General features: G+C 34.2%; 1 protein-coding gene across 1 annotated transcript in view; it reads right to left on the reverse strand.

Moving 5' to 3' along the window:
* GRIK2 (glutamate ionotropic receptor kainate type subunit 2) overlaps positions 1-17,192 on the reverse strand; it is a 358,915-nt gene that overhangs the window by 221,734 nt on the left and 119,989 nt on the right. Inside the window, exon 4 of the mRNA XM_053937989.1 lies at positions 14,756-15,013. Within this exon, the coding sequence (XP_053793964.1) occupies positions 14,756-15,013 (258 nt within the window). The remainder of the gene's footprint in view (positions 1-14,755; positions 15,014-17,192) is intronic.

Genomic DNA, 17,192 nt, shown 5'->3' on the forward strand with positions numbered 1-17,192 from the left:
TTTTGGGAATGTACTTCCTGCATTTTCTTTCACCAGGGACACCTTTTTCCTGTCCCTTCAAACTCTCAATTCCTTCTTTTAGCAGCCACTGTGATAGAGCCCTACCTCTGAATGGCTGGGAAGAGTGCGGTGTGAGTAACTCTTTTCAGAAGCTGCCATCAATTCATCGTTAAGGAGAATCCTGAAGGAGCAGTTTGTGAGCTCTCCAGCTGGCATCTTCCTCCAAAGAGATCAATCACATTACCTCCTCGACATGTTCAACTTCAACCAGTCCAGGAAGCAAGAACCCCAAGTTTGTTTTAAAACCTGTGTCCAGCTCAGCAGTCTTGCAGGCCATTGCTGCGCCACCTGGCCTGCTCATCAAACTATTTATCATTTCCATTAATGCTGCCTTTGTGCTGCACAGGAAGAATGCAAGCAAATGCACTTTGCAATAGGCTGAACACATCAACCTTTTTCTGTAAGAAAACACTAATGCTCTTTTAAAGGCTACTCCTTGTCTTAACCATGTCAAAATTTTCATAACTAATAATATACTGCTTTGCAGAAACACCAGAAAGCAGTCTTTCTATTTTTAGCAAGCTGTTTCTTCTCACACCTCTCTGTACTCTTCTTCTTCCCTGACAGCCTCCTGCTCATTTTTTTTGGTTATGTCTCAGAAAAATCACATTGTGTACTGGGTTTGAAAAGGGTATGGGTAGAAGGGAGGAGAATGCTGGTTTATTGGCACTTATAGAATGTTTCACATCAACAGAAACAGTTAATTGCTGCAAAATTACTCGCAGAAGTTACCCATGAACTCTAAAGTTTAGTTTTATCATCTTCAACTAAAAAAACAAAAACAAAAACAAAACCATAAAAACAAAAACAAAAACAAAACAAACAAAAAAAACCAAACAAAAACAAAAAAAAAACACCTTTAGTGAAATTATTAAAAAGGGTAGGGTCTCTCAAACAGTGGGCTGTTCTGTGTTCTTTGTGCTGTTGTATCTAATACAGCAACAGCATTAAGAAAAGGCACAGAGGAAATAGAGACAAAGGAAAAAGACAGCTTGATGGACCTTTCATATTTATTCATAGTAAGCTTTTTCTACTAAATTAAGATAATTTTACTCAATTTCAGCAGTGTAAAACATCCTTAAAATTATCACCAGTTATATTTAATCCCATTTAAATACAGTAGCAATGGTGTCTTTAATGGAAAAAGTTCTAAGATATGTAGTCCAGAAAAAACAATTGTCTTTTCACAGTAAACATAATTAATGCAGATTCTTATTAGCAGAATTTTTCAATCTTGTAGTTAAAGGATGGGAGAGCAATCACAAGAGTACATGTGTATGCATGTATATATTTTACAAATATACAAATATTTACAAATATTAATGCATTAGTGTCTGATGCTATTTGCAACTTGCAATATTTAAAATGTGCTATGATTAGTGACAGTGACATGAAGAGGAGCTCAAGGATATCTAGTATTATGTTGACTTATTTTGCTGTTAAACATGACTTCTACAAGGGAAACAATCAGTATAAAGAATAAAATGTGTCTGGTAACTGACTTCAAAAGAATTTTTGCTAAAGAAAATCCTATTTAACAAGCCCTTTGCCCAAAGTATAGCTGTTCGGTTTCAAATGTCTTTAGTTGAAAATTTAAAAATTAGATTCATGAGGACAAGCCAATACACAAGATGGCCAATACCATCATGCTCAAATGGATTCTAGAGGTGTATTTGTATGACATAATTTCCTTCTGGAGGAAAAAGTGCAGATGTATAAAGTGAGCACAATATCCAGCTACCTATGTCCCTATCTTCTTATCAAACCATACAGTGTGACTACTCGCCAAACTCTTCCTCAGAGAAGAAAGAACCATTGCTTATAATTCAGAATAACCTTAGAATATATAGACATGTTCTATCATATCTTAAGGAACTCATTACAAATTCCACACTGCCAATATGTGGCCTTTCAGCTATATAAACACATTTAAAGAATTTACATGGCAGCAGTTTATGCTTTAATAAAAAAAAATAATTTGATCAAGTTGTGATTCTTGAGGAGAGGGGAAGGAAAGGGTGGGGGGTTTAGGTAATATAGTTCTTCTGAGCATATCACTAACTAAAAATTTTAGTCACCCTGAAAAGCCAGTTCTGGACCACTGAGTATGAGAGGGCAAATAAAAGTTAATTATTTCCTACTGAAAATATTTTCAAAAACCAGCTTTTGGATGGTAACCATGTCAATTATCAGAAAAAACATTTCAGGCTAGGTAGCTTTCTTCTGACTTTTTTCCTAGACTGTGTAATAGAATAGCATCATAGAAACATTATTCAAGATCACAGAGCCCAACCTTTGACCAAAGACCACCATACTAAGTCAAGTACAGCACTAAGTGCCAAGGAATTTCTTTGAAAACTTCCAGGAATAGTGACTCCACCACCCTGGGCAGCCCATTACAATTCTCAGTATCTGAGAAAATTTCTCCCTTCTAAAGAAAACAAGCAAAAAAAAAAAAAAAAAAGGCAGAACTATATTTCTTAATTACATACACCTGTGCAGGTATGTATTTGCATTTGAAATACAAATCTTATTGTGAAAAAAATTTAAAGTGTCTAGACTAGGCCAGGAAAAAAAAACATCCCTAACTAAAATCCCAATCTTCCTTTATTTTAGACTAAAAAATAATAATTTTAAAACAATTATTTAGTTTTAAATTATATTCATGACTAACATTGAAGTTGAAATTACTAAAATAGCATATATAGAATAGACTAGCTTTAGGGTTAAAAAAAATCACTGAGCAAGAAAACCATGGATCCAGGTTTAACTTCATAGACAGTCAAGATTTCTATTCTGATACTGTGCATATCACCTAATTTTTCTGCATCTTGGGTCTAAGCATCAGAATGTTAAATCCATTGTACGGCTATTTCAGCATAACCAGCTGTAACTGAAGAGCAAGGCAATAATCAGCTTTATTGTTTTCCTTAAATATGCTAAGCAAGCACATCAGAGCATGGGTGTAAACATATTTTATAGCTGCAAATAGCCAATCCCAATTCAGCTTATTTACAGTAACAATTCTTTTCTAATAAAGGCTGTGCAGTACTGCAGTGAAAAAAGCCCTCTACCCCATCCCACACAGTTCCACAAGAAAGAATTAGTGTGCTACTAAACTTCAGAAAAGACCTTCTGAACTGAAAAGACCTTCAGGTCATGGAACCTTCAGTTTTGGTCTTGAAGATCACCATAAAACTTTTTTTCATGCCACCTTAGTACTTATCAGATGCAGCTAGGAAAAAAAAAAACAAACTCAGAGTCCTGTCCATCCTTTCCTCACCTTTGCATCTTATGTGTGAAAATATAAGAAAAAATAACATAATTGAAGGAAATGCTGAAAATTAAGACAACATTATGCCTTATTGGTACATTAGATTTGCCATCTTTTTCTAGTCTCCAGCTACATTTGACATTTATATATGTCAAATGCTCTATTACAATATGTCTGATTTGAAATGTTGTTTTTCTGTTTTCTAAAATGCTTTTTTGAACATTTTCATAAAGTTTTAGCATTAATTCAGTAGTTACAGCATAAGAATTAACAGGCCAAATTAATTAACATAATTGTATGAAATATGATCTCTCAAGTGGATGATGTATGAGCAGTAAAGTCTAATGAGGGTGAAGAGTGAAAAAAAGAGCTATACTACTGTCAAAGGATAAAAGATTTTGTCAAAGATGTCAGAATCAATGATAAAAGAAGCAACAGAACAAGTTAGCAATTCCAAAATGGACTTAGCTTGAAAAGATGCATAAATAAACATGCTCAGATGAAATTTACAGCAGCTTAGCACATTTACTCTTGGAAACAAAAGGAGTTTCATTTTTTGCTTAAAAAAAAAAAAAAAAAAGGAATTGGTAAGAGTGCAAGAGAGAAGAAAACTCTGTAATGGAAGCTGAAATGAATCAAGACAGTAATATTTGAACCAAGTGTGATGCAGAGCAAAGCACAAAAGGGACTGACATCACAAGTATATTTCACAGTGTTCTCCCAACCAGAGGATAAAATATGTAATATTGAAATAAGAGTACAACTGTACTTCAGTTTGGATAAGTCTTAAATGTATGCCCCATACAAGAATGTGAAACTGTTTTGTCTCAGTTTTCCTATTTTCATTTTTCACTTAGTTTTCCTATCACATATTTCTGTATTTGGACATAATAAAAAAAATTCTAGCCTTCATGAAAGAAACAAATCTTCTGATCAGAAGTTCCCTAAGCTATTTTCTGTAAGATTTAAATTTTTAAGTTTATTCAAACCCACAAAAGCGAAACAATTTAAAGCACTACTTGGAATATGTTCATTGTTACAACTTATGGAAATATTATCTCCACCTCTGTTCTTAGGCTTATAGAAAAATGCTGTAAAGCACCTTATGTATTTTTAAAATTTATTTATTTTAAATCCATAGATTTGTTTTTGTAATACTGAGTCTTACTGCAGTAAGTCCAAATTCAATTATTGGCCAAAATACAGGTGAGAGCTGTAGTAACATGTTTTCCTGAAAGATGGGCAAAGATGGGCTGGAATCATGCATTTTGTTAACTTGTTAACATTTACTTTGCTTTTCCAAAAATTAATTAAAATCTGTATAGAATTATTCTCAAAGAACATCTACAGGGTCATTTACCATAAAAGAATTACAGAATTGAACACTTTTTCTTCAGACAACTAGCTAAAGTAATTTCAAATACCTACATAAAGACTAAAAGTGTTTGAAAGTGAAATTTTAACTCCACAGCATCCTAGCAATACATTCATATAACACTAGAAAAATATTTCTGGACTTTACAGAAAAAATGTGCAATAACTGTCTTAGTAAAGGAATTCACCAACCAGCCGCATCCAAATACCACAATTAGGTTTATCACATAACTACTAATTGAATCTTCACTTGAAACTACTGTGCACAGCACTTGAAACACTCTGTATTTAAAAGATATTGTGGAATATATAGTCATTCAGGATAATATTTCTTCCTTGTCCGAATTATTAGTGTTATTATTTATAATAATTTTACCAAATTTGGATTTATTAAAGAAGACTTAAAAGTCTATTTTCCTCAATAGAAATGTTCAATAAAAGTGCTACAAATGCTGTAACCTCTCTGAACTGGTAACTGAAAAGATGTACAACAGAACTACATGTCATTCCAGCTTATATGCATGGGAAACTTCAAGTCTGCTTTATTCACATTGGCAAATATAACCCTCCTTTAGGTACTAATTTCATTTATTCCAATAAGGCAACACTGAATAACTATTAAGTGATAATGCACAAAATAGGAATGAACAAGAATATTTCCATTTAACATTCTGTGCTAAGCTATACCACCCCAATCATTATCTTTAACATGATTTATATACAAATTTATTTATTTGCAGAAAAGATACCCACCTAGCCCATCATAAGCAACCAGTATTCTGAATTCTGCATCTGCTTCATAGAACCAGAATAAACGCTAGCTAAAACTGCACAAGTCAAAACACTATAAATATACAAAAGTACACACAGATGCAATTTTCATCCATATATAATACAAATATAAATCAAATTTGAGAAATCAGTATCAATGCCAGTGGAGTAACTTAATATCCATTCACAATTTAATGTTTCTGCACATTTGACAGAGACATTAGTCAGCACCAGTAGTAGCTAATAGTCCTGATAGAGACCTTTGAAGGTTACCCTTACCTGTCTTTTCATTTTCTGTTCTGCCTCGGAAGATTAGTATGAAAACATTGATGTTGCAAAAAAATAAATAAAAATTAATGACAATTAAAAAAAAAAAAAAACCACAACAAAAACCCAACAACAACAACACCCAGAAAAAACACGAACAAACGACCAAACTCATGAGGTGGATTTTCCATAACCTTTCAAGGACACCTGTTATTTTGTTCTAACCTAAATGTTCCTAGCTCAATCCTTTCTGCTACAGTTTTAAACATGTGTCTAACTATTCTCTAACATAAAGGATAGTATACTTGTTTCTTTTTTGCAAGACTTTTTTGTATACTTCCCCTACAGAAAAGTAACACTTTTAGAGTCTTCTCCTCCCAGGTCATATTTTCCTTAACTTCTGATCTTGAGAATCCTCACCTTTCTTAAAATATGCTGCAAAGTGCAATGTAATAAAATGTAACGAGGATTTTTTTTTATGCAGATGAAATTTTACCTAGGAATTTCTGACACATGGAATTTCAGATCAGACACCTGAAGTCAGTGTTATGTTTTCTTTCTCATAATGCCATTGTTGGCTTATCCACAATGTGACCAAGTCTTATACTTGAGAGAGAATTATCAAAATACTTTGACCCAAATTATATTTTCTAGAGTATTGTAACTTTTGAGATTGCCATCTGCATATGTAATTTATATGCTCTTCACACCAGAAAATTAAACTTGCAAGTCTATATTTTCAGTAAGCTGTAACCAATCTATTTTGGTTTATTACTCCTTGTTTGCATCCATTTGACACTTGCATAAAGTACCTATGGTTCTAATTTGCATATATGAATGTCAACTTGAACAGTTTAGCTTTCTTAACTCAATATGTATCACATCAACTGTTTTTTTTTCCCTTGCCCACAAGGCACACTGACCTGGAAAAGAAGGAAGTTTTACATTATTTGCTCTTGATAAAGGAAACGTCACAGTTTCAGCAAACCTAACACTTGGAGACTTTTTTAGTGCTTACAAGTAAACAGGGTTCTTTTTCCCAGGAATAGAAATCCAGTTAACTGGTCTATTTAAAACAAAAACAACAGCAACAACCTAAACAAAGCAAAACCAAAAAAAAACTAGCAACAACAAAAAACCCCCAACCCAACCAACCAACCAAAAAAAAACCACAAAAAACCCAAATAGAACAAAGCAAAACAAAAAACCCCAAACCAACCATAACAAAAACAAAACAAAACCAACAAAACAAAACCCAACTAACAAATTCATACAATAACTTCACTTTATTCTACCTAATTTTAAGCAGGTTCCAAGTTAGGAAGGAAGTTGTTTGGAATAGGTAGATGATTTAGATGTTAATTAAACATAAGGAACCAGGATGAGTGTACTTCAAAATCTGGACAAATATCAAAGTTGGTATGAACCTGAGCTTGCCTACCTTACCCAAACTTCTCGAACTTTGTCTACCATCCATATGTTCTCAAAGTTAATTATTAACTGAAGATCACCTCATTTTAAAGTTTTTCAGAAGTCTCTTGCTCCAATGATTTGAAAATGTATGCTCCTGGATAATTGTTTCTTCTTTTTAACCAAGTTCAATATTATTTACTCTTCATTTTAGAATCCAACTAATTCTTTGGGGAGAAATTACAGTTTTAACAATATTCACTTAATCATCATACAGTTGTAGAGTACTCTCTTGGAAGGGATCCACAAGGATCATTGGAGTCCAGCTCCTGGCCCTATACAGGACAACCCTAAAAATCTCACCACTTTCTTGAATTCTGTTTAGTACATTTTGCTGCTTTGCACTTTCCTAATTATAAACCATTATTTTTCACTCCCAAGCATTGAGTCAGTTTCAGAAATATCACAAGTATTTTCAGCATTAAAAAGTCAAATATATTATGACCTCTTTCTAAGACTGTTTTAACAGCTGTGTCCTTCTATATTTCCTTTCCCAATGAACACCTGGTTTGAGATATTTTTTGATTTTAAAACACTGCCTGTGGTTAATTATGTTAGATGATTCTAGAAGGATGGGAAGCAAAAGCCTTGTCTGCTTAATTTTAATGACTTAGTGATTGTTTTGAATCTTGGTCCACAGTAATGCAAATCACAATAACAGTACTCCTGTGTGCTTTCTTTCATCTACTCCCCGCAGATGTCTTCTACTGTACTGTAGACTGAGCACCCCAGATTATCTTTAAGAAATTTCATTTTATTTCTGCCTGTCATCTATTCTTGAACAAACTTTGCCTTTCAAAAATATCAAAATATCAAAACCAAAATATATTCTAATTCATGCCTGTCATGTCAGTTTATAAGTTCCTGTTATAGATCACCAAAATTTAAGTCTTGTCTTCTAAACTGGGGTGAAATACACTGTTATTACACCAGTTTCAAACCTTCAAATACAGCATTCTCAACTCTCATTCCTTCTCTCTCAGAATAGACCACTCAAATAGATATGTCTATAAAGGAGAACAACTTTTCATGTAAATTGAGATGTTGCTTAATTCATTTATCTAGAAGCAGAGACAATCAGGCCTTTTCAGACCAACTCATTTTCTTTGTCTTCTCAGTTGCCAGTTCTCTTGAGCATCGGAAACTTTTTCTCATCTTTATAGTGCACTATATCTATTTTCCTTCAAGAGAAATTTTGTCCCTAGCCAAAATTTACTTTTTGGCTACTTAGAAGCTTTTTTTCCTTAATTCTTTAGCAATATTGCCCACCTGCCATCATCCCACATCCACGTTACCCACAAGATATTTAATTCCTCTTAATTTAAAATTATATTAACTGCAAAAGTGGCTGTCCTTCAGCAATTGTAGCACACAATAAAAGAAAAAAAACCCAACTGTAACAAATCACAAGATGTAAGATATCTGGAAATAAGATAAAACTTCTTATTTAGAAAATTAAATTAGAATAATTCAGTTGGAAGCGATATACAACCATCATCTTGTCCAAATACCTGACCATTTCAAGACTGAACAAGTTAAAGCAAGTTGAAGTCATTGTCTAAATGCCTCTTAAATACAGACAGGCTTGGGGGCATCAACCACCTCTCTAGGAAGTCTGTTATAGTGTTTGACCAACCTCTTAATAAATAAATAAGGGCATGTTTGCTAATATCAAGTCTGAACCTCCCCTGATGAAACTTTGAGCCATTCCCACATGTTCTGTCACTGGATATCAGGAAGAAGAGATGAGCACCTCTCTCTCTGCTTTCCCTCCTCAGGAGGCTGCAGAGAGCAATGAAGTCACCCTTCAATCTCTTTTTTCCCAAACTACACAAGCCCACAGTCCTCACAGGACATCATGCCTTCCAGTCCTTTCACCAGTTTTGTTGGCCTACTCAAGACACATTCAAGTACCTTAATAATATTTTTTAATTGTGGGGGCCAGAACTGCACACAAAATCAAGGTGAGGCCAAAATAACACCAAATACAGTGGGAATTAGATAATGGGAATTTTAATACTGGTCCCAAGAAAGAAATTGTCATTTTTTCACAAATCAATGCCACCTGCATACTAGAGTGTATATATCAACAAAGTGACATCTTTCAACTTCCTTCATTTCAGTTTAAGCACAGGATTCAGTACTAAAGACCAACACAAAACATATTTATTTCTGAAATAATTTTTCAGCATTTACTTTGGCTTCTGTTCATAGATATAACAGATTTTTGGTGTTTATACTCATTCACTCAAGACCAAAACAAAAGTTAATTAAGAAAAAATATCCAGAACCCTGTTTATATCAACTTGTTCTGTTGATATATAAAAGTATCAATACATTGATATGTGTACAAGTGCCACTTTAATTTAAGAGCTCATCATCTAATTATTCATGTATTTTTCCCTTTTTTTTTTAATTGTGTAAGATTCACAAACTTATTTACAGTTTGTCTAGTTGTTTTCTTTAGCACAGAGATTATAATATGTACTTGAAATTAAGTTATTGTTCTGAGACCAGTTAAATCCATTAGGACTTGCAGATGACAAACATTGTCATTTTTCCACTTTTCTTTCTTAAAGACAATTGACTGTAGCAAATCTGTAAATCTGAAAGTATTTAATTAGTGTCCAGGGACAGTTTAGTGGAATTTAATTAACAAAGAGACCATAAATTACTTTAAGGGGGAAAAAAAAGTAACCAGCCTCTCATTACATCCTGCTAGAAGGTTTTTTAGATTTGGGTTTTGGTTGGTTTTTGTTCTGTTTTGGTTTTTGTTGGGTGGGGGGGGTGGGATTGCTGGGGTTTTGTCTGTTTCTGTTTTTGTTTTTTAACATTAAATCCTAGTTAAAAGGAATATGCTTTTCCCTTTAAAATGATCAAAGGAAGCAAATTTTGTCTTTTTTTTAGCAAGAAAAATGTTTTAGAGCCCTATTACAATTTTTTTGCCCATACAAAAATGGGCTATATTAAAAAAAAGTCTTGAGAGATAGAAAAAAAAAAGGAAATTAAATCATAGAAGGGAGCAGAAAGTAGCTTTTATTTAGTGCAAAAAAAAAATATTAAATAATGAAAGTAAGTGTAGGACTATTAAATCAGAGATACACAAAAAAAGGACTCACACTTTTTAATTCCCTGAAAGAAAAAACTCATCTACTTAGTGCCACAATACCTACTCCATAAAATACTACCAGGGCAGAGGCTTTATTATAATATTAAAACCTTTGTCCATTCTATGTTCATTTTTATTTCTATTACCATACCCCCACTGTAAAGAACTGCATCTCTTTTTACCGAGTCAAGGTAGAATTAACCGTTTAGTTTATTCATCTACTTCATCTTATTTGTGCAGCTTCCTTATTACACTGTAACCAACCTGATCTTTGTTCACTCCACTGTTATTGATCATATCCCTCTAGAAGCTTCCCTGTACCTATTTCAGCACGGCACAACCTCTATTTTCTCCTGTGGCAAGCTATCTTGCATTCCTCATTACACACTCCTGAACACAAGGCAGGTCTGATCAGCACAGAACAAACCAGTACTCTGAGGCTCAGTCTGACATGAGGAGCAATAGCTGGACTGCAGACATTCATCTTCTCTGACTTAGTCACTTCTGCATCATAAAGCATGGGCCAGGGTCTAGTTGCTACCCACAGTGCACTAAAAACAACTTATGCCTTTGCTCAAATTAGGAGTAAGATGTACAGCTATTCCTTCTCTGAGAATAAAGGGAAAATGCTTCAATGAGGGAGACAAGAAACTAATGGCTGTTCTTAATAGTAATCTCTAAGATTATTACAAAGAGATACTGGGATTCCAAATTTTCTCTCATTTCAAACTGGGCTCTAAACAAGCACTGAATTCCCCTGTACATCTTCATACCACCCAACCTCAAATCAAATTAGATCCAGACCAAATACAAATATTTATTTCATACATCTCACAGAATCATAAAACAGTTTGGGTTGGCAGGAATCTTAAACATCATCTAGTTACAATCCTGTCCTCAGAGGCAGGGACACCTCATATTAATTTTTTGAAAGCAGCTATGCTGTGAATTGAAAGACACAAAAAACAGTATAGAAGACTGCTTATACACTTACATGGATCAGTCACATAAATGGCTTTGCTTCATACAAGGTAGAAACTTGGGGGATTAAATAGAGTTGGACATGATGGTGTTGTCCAGGGACAGCTGAACTGTGCAGTTGGAGTATTGGTGTCTAGCACACCTCTGGGGAATAACATTAGAGTTAACATGGGCTTTTACTGGCTGCAGAGTGTCAAATAACCACACAGCTTTTACCACTCATTTTTACTCTAGAAGATCTATCCCACACTGAGGAGATGAAGAACATTGACACTATTTTTCTTTTTTTAGCTCTGAAGCAGATGAGCTATCTCTTCTTTATTATTAGAAAATGTTAGCAATTCCTTAGAAAAGTCATAAAACTGAGCCCTAACATTTAAAAAGATAAACACATTTTTTAGAAATATAAATAGTTAAATGGATAGATGAAATCATTCTCTCCCTCAGAGTCAACCTACAATCTTGCAGGATCTTGACAAATGGGAAAGCCCTCATAATTTATTGGAGAAGTATCCAGACCTAGTTTATTCATGCTCTATACCTTTTCTTCTTCCCTATAATAAAAGTATCAACTGCCTTTGTATCCATGTTTACAATAATAGTAAAAATACATAAAGCAAATATGAATCTCCCAAAAAAATATTAGTTTTAGCAATTAACTTATCACTGTATCTGCTATACCAACATATTTATTGTCCTAGCTTGGATGAGCTTTGAGTAATTGTCCAAAGGAAATCCATAGCTCTAAAACCATCATTAAAAAAGACATGCATCATCATCCTCAACAACCATTGAATAAAGGAGTGCAAAATGTGGTGATTAAAAGAGAAACAAAGGAAAAAGGAATTAAGAATTATATCCATTTTACATTTAGGAATCACTGATCAAATGGATGAAACAGACATAAACAGTGATAAATATTTTGTCTTTATTGCCTTCATTTTAATGATTTGAAATTAAGTCTAAATGGCACAAGTCATACAATACAATTTCTAAATCTTAGTTGAAACATCATATTCAGCTCCAGTCCTAGACTCACAACTGAATATTTGTCTTATACTATGACAGGAGAGAACCACTTCCCAAGGTCAAGCAACAAAAGGTTCCTTTCAAAAGGTTCCTCTCCCCCTGCCTCAAAACCCATCGGTTTGCACTTGAACTCCAGCAGATATAAAATCTGTTTCTTTAATAATTTCTCATAGCTAAGAATGTTCCTGTATGTACTTCAAAGGCAAGTGATGCTGTGGACTTCCCAGCAGTGTCATTTGCTTTTGAAGTCCTGAAATTATCCATAGGAGATGCTACTAACAAAGAGAAGTTGGCAGTCTTTAAAAAGTAGAATTTAAATTCACTTTACAGAAAACACTACAAAAAAAAAAAAAAAAAAAGAGAGGGGATAACCTTTTTAAAAGTGATTAATTTTTTTCTGCCTCCAGACAGAAATAGATTCCAAGGGAAAATCAAAAAAATGTTGTAGATGAGATTACGGGAACAACCAGTATTATAATAGGAAGGGCCTGGCCACTCCAGAAAGAAATATAATTTCAAACATATTATATCCTGGAACAATTCTTTATGCTTTTCAAATAGAGTAAGTAACTCAATCTACTCATTCATTATGAAATTTATTTAAAAATTGTTCTAAAAGAGGTTAAGTTTGGGGCTTTTCCTCTCTGAAATATTAACAGTAATAACAAGTAGATCACAATATATACCAGAAAACCTTCTTTTCATTCCCATTTCTATTTATGTCCTGGCTTCAAAACACTTCTATTGAGATCAGGTCTATCAAGGCTGTCAACAACATATCTATGGATATGAAGACATCATTGAATATGAAGTATTTTTTTTGTTAACTTTTTTTTTGGACAGAAGAGAATTTCTTGAAATTATTGAGCAAAGTTTCAAAGTATTAAAACATATGAATTTTCTAACGGAATTGACTTTTTTAAGATGTAATCTGTTTTTGAAAAAATAATTAGGTTCAAAATTATTTTAATCAAGGTGAAATATTTCCAAGTTACACAAACCTAAATCAATAACTCTGTCATCACAACTGACTTCTTTCTATCATCATATGGTTAAAATTTGAGGATTTAATGTCCTTTCCTATTTCAAAACAATAATACAAAAAAAATTTAGGGAAAAAAAAACACAGGCTACAAATTGCTTGTCTTAGGTCTATAAAGTTAAGTTTGATTTTAAAGCTTAAATCAAAAGTTTGATTACCTGAAACTTTTGGTAACATCAGCCAACAAACTTGTAGTGATGCAGCCTCTAAACATCACTGCCTTACATTTTTTAAAAAGGCATAAAGAAAAATATCAGTTATAAAGTCTTTTATGCACCATCTTCTCTACATCCTCCTTTCCCTTTGGTAGCTACACATGCATGTTATCTGAGCTTGAACAGCAAGCAGGGGTTCTGTCCTGCTGCAGTAACTGCTGTTTACCTAGTAGAGTTAGTCTTACCTAAAGGTAGCCTCACATTGTTTCTTGATCCTATTTTTTTTTTATTTCAGATTTGGATAGAGACAAGCATCATGTAATAGGCACATCAACTGCCTTCCAGTTCAATGAACCACGAGAAGAATTTAAGGCTCCCTATGCTCTTTTCCTGACAACGACGGATCAACCAGCATGGAAGAAGTTAGCAGCATTTCCAATAAGATTTAATATATCTTTGGCCAAGCACCTTCCTTGTATCTTCTATTACAGTGATATTTTCTCCTTAACCAAGGTCTTCTAACCACCACTAGATCTCAAATGAAGTGCAAGTTTTACAGCATTTTTCAAAGGTACCGCTGTCAAGGTGAAACTGAAAAGCAAAACAAATTTTAGGGTGACTAAGAGAAAGGTAATAACCTAGTGTATTTCTGCTGGAAAGTCAGGAGTTAATTTTTAACTCTTGTAAGTCATCTGTAAAGCAAGCCTCCAAACTTCCTTTTGGTCCAGTTGCTAGGAGCTGAAACCAGGCTTCTTCTTCACTTCTATCTGAAGAAACAGATACTAGAATTCCAAACAAATATAGCATCTGTTTTCAAACTCAACCAACACCAAAAGCAGCACCAGAATTTAGGCTTTTTACTTCACTGGGCACACTAGTGTATTTTTCAAGTTACCATATTTTTCTTCCAAAGTTTAAGTTTTAAGTAAAATCAAAAGACATAGCTGTTAGCAACTGTTAAGACACTACAGAAAACACAGACAGAGTGTGACCAATTTATTGACAGCTGTGAGCTCAAACACACAGAATTCAGCAACTGAAGCATACTTATGAGAATACTTATGCTAATAAGTCCACATTGTTTGTTATACACTGTCTCACCAGTAAAATTCTTGCAAACTATTAAAGATTTCTTAAATTATGAAATATGAGTAGTGACACCCTTCCTCCTTCTCTTTGTGTATGTGAATAGATCTGCACACAGCCTGATGCTTTGGCCTTACCAGTGCTGTCATCGTAAACAACAGTGACTGTTTTCCACTTGAAGAACTGCACAAGGTCAAGGATGGCACGGCTGAGTGAAGAGAAATCCGGATAGAGGCTGACATAGAAGGAGTCCTTGTTGTCTGACACCTGATGTTTCCAGCGGGTCTGGATGTGTGGAACTCCCAAGGCATTGCAGATGGATTGCACGGCGTTAGCTGAGGAGCTGTGGGATGGTCCGAAGATGGCTGCCACCCCAAGGGACAGCTGATCGCAGGCTGAAGAGGAGACAGAAGTCTGTCAATGATGAGAGGAAAAAAGGCAGTGTGCCAGAAGGTATTGCACAATTCATATTAAACAAAAGGCACTCCATGAAATACTCCGTCTTACTGACAGAGCTCCCTTCTTGTGTAACACTTTCACTTACACATTTCAACTTCAGAATATGCTTCCAAGCTTTCATTACAAACTGATGAATATTGACTCTTACCCTCTAAATAGTCCTCAGCTATGTTTATTAAACATTCCTATGTCAATGGAAGCGATAAAGGCCAGCAATCATGTGTCTTTTATAAAGTACTGACAAATAAAACAGGTTTGTACTTAGCTGCATCTTACATTTGGAAAAGGGTCAAATAGGACAGCAACCTAATCTAGGTTGTTTAAGTGATAACTTCTTCCTCAGTCAATAACACAATTTCTATTGAGGTCCTAATTACTCAGAATTTTTACATGTGAAGTACTTCACAGTTAATTATCAGGCACAGAGTTAATTTCATTAAAATGGACATTTGAATTTCTGTATCTGAAATAGGCATGTTGGCTAGTACAATTTAAGGACCAATATTTTCCCTAAAATTAAATTGCTGTGTTTCAGTGAAAAAAAATTGTGTCCCTTCTTAAAAACCGGAAATGCTCAGTTTTGCTATACTTGTATGAGTATATAAAACTGGCATTAAAAGTCACTGACATGATACTTCTGTAAAACTTAAAAACTGGAAATGCTCAGTTTTGCTATACTTGTATGAGTATATAAAACTGGCATTGAGAGTCTCTGACATGATACTGCTGTATTCAAGTGGCTCAGCTTCCTGTTTTCTGATACAGGGTGGCCCTACCTGTACTGTTCATTAGCAGTCTCTGGTCTGTATCATCTCCCACAGCATACTCCAGTATCATCTTGTTGAATATTTGTTAGGACATGCCAAAAAGAAGGCAGGAAAGAATAATCAATACTGAAGACCAGAGTTTTGGCCAATGCCCTGCTCCTATTTCACTCACTTCCACAGGCATAATTTTTATGAGTATGCAGCTCTGAAAAACAGACTCTGTCTTCTGGGAAAACAACTCATTTGGTAGAGAGATGTAATGAAAACCAAACTAGACATGAGTATTTATACGGGGTTTGATTAATTCTGTTACTCCACCATCAATGTTCCTGACAGCTGAGGAAACAAGCAGTAGAAACACATCTTGCTGCACTGCTTTTCTCATCAATTCAAAATTAATTGTTGTGCACATTCTTTTCAACTTGATGAAAATATTGCTGTCTTTCAAGTGCATTCCAGAAACTATGCTGGCACACCTTTTTATAACTGCAGAACACCGGTGGTTTAAATAAACTTGTCAGACACACAGGATCTTCATTGCTATTCGGTGTGTTGCCTAAATGACTAGCTCAATAAAAAAACATTTATGCTAATATTGCCCTTCCTAAGAGTAATCAACAAGCTTTATGCAAATGTCAGTAAATGGGATCACTAACAACAGCAATAGCTACCAGATGGCTTTTCAATGGACTTTTTTTTTTCCTCTTTCTGAGATTTGAATAATGCAATGCTTTTACACGTGATTTAATATGGCACTGGCTTTATCAGATGCATACCAATTTTCCTAGAACATTGAGGGATATTTTGTTGCATTTACATTATTCTTCACTGAAACAGTAGCTTGGAAATAACATCTTGCCTTCAAGGTTGCTTATCAATATAGTACCTTTAAGAAGCCATTAATATTTCAACTATACTAAACTTCAAAAGTATGTGTTAATAAGAGGTCTAAACAGGCTATTTTTGATGCAGTGCCTGCCTGTTCACTAATGGACATGATAATGAACCACAAAAATGAGTCAAATGCTTAAACTTCATTGTTAAAATTCTGCTTTGGTTCCATCATAATAAAATGAACCATTTTGTGCTAACCTTTAGCCTCTGATTCTGAACTAAAGCACCTGTGAGCACAAATGCAGTTGTCTGCATTGTGAATTGAAGATACAAAAAGCTATTAGTACTAGAAGATTACACAGGTTTTGATACAGCCTGAGCAGTTACAAATAAAGTGTTGAATTCTCATCCAAGATGCAAATGGGAAAAAGGAATTTATGCAATCTACTCCATATGTCTAATCAATAGCATGTTGCCATTCTAATTTCAGCTACTATAGTCTGATAAGATTTAG

Source organism: Vidua chalybeata, chromosome 3, assembly GCF_026979565.1.
Source record: "Vidua chalybeata isolate OUT-0048 chromosome 3, bVidCha1 merged haplotype, whole genome shotgun sequence".
Classification (NCBI taxonomy): Eukaryota; Metazoa; Chordata; class Aves; order Passeriformes; family Viduidae; genus Vidua; species Vidua chalybeata.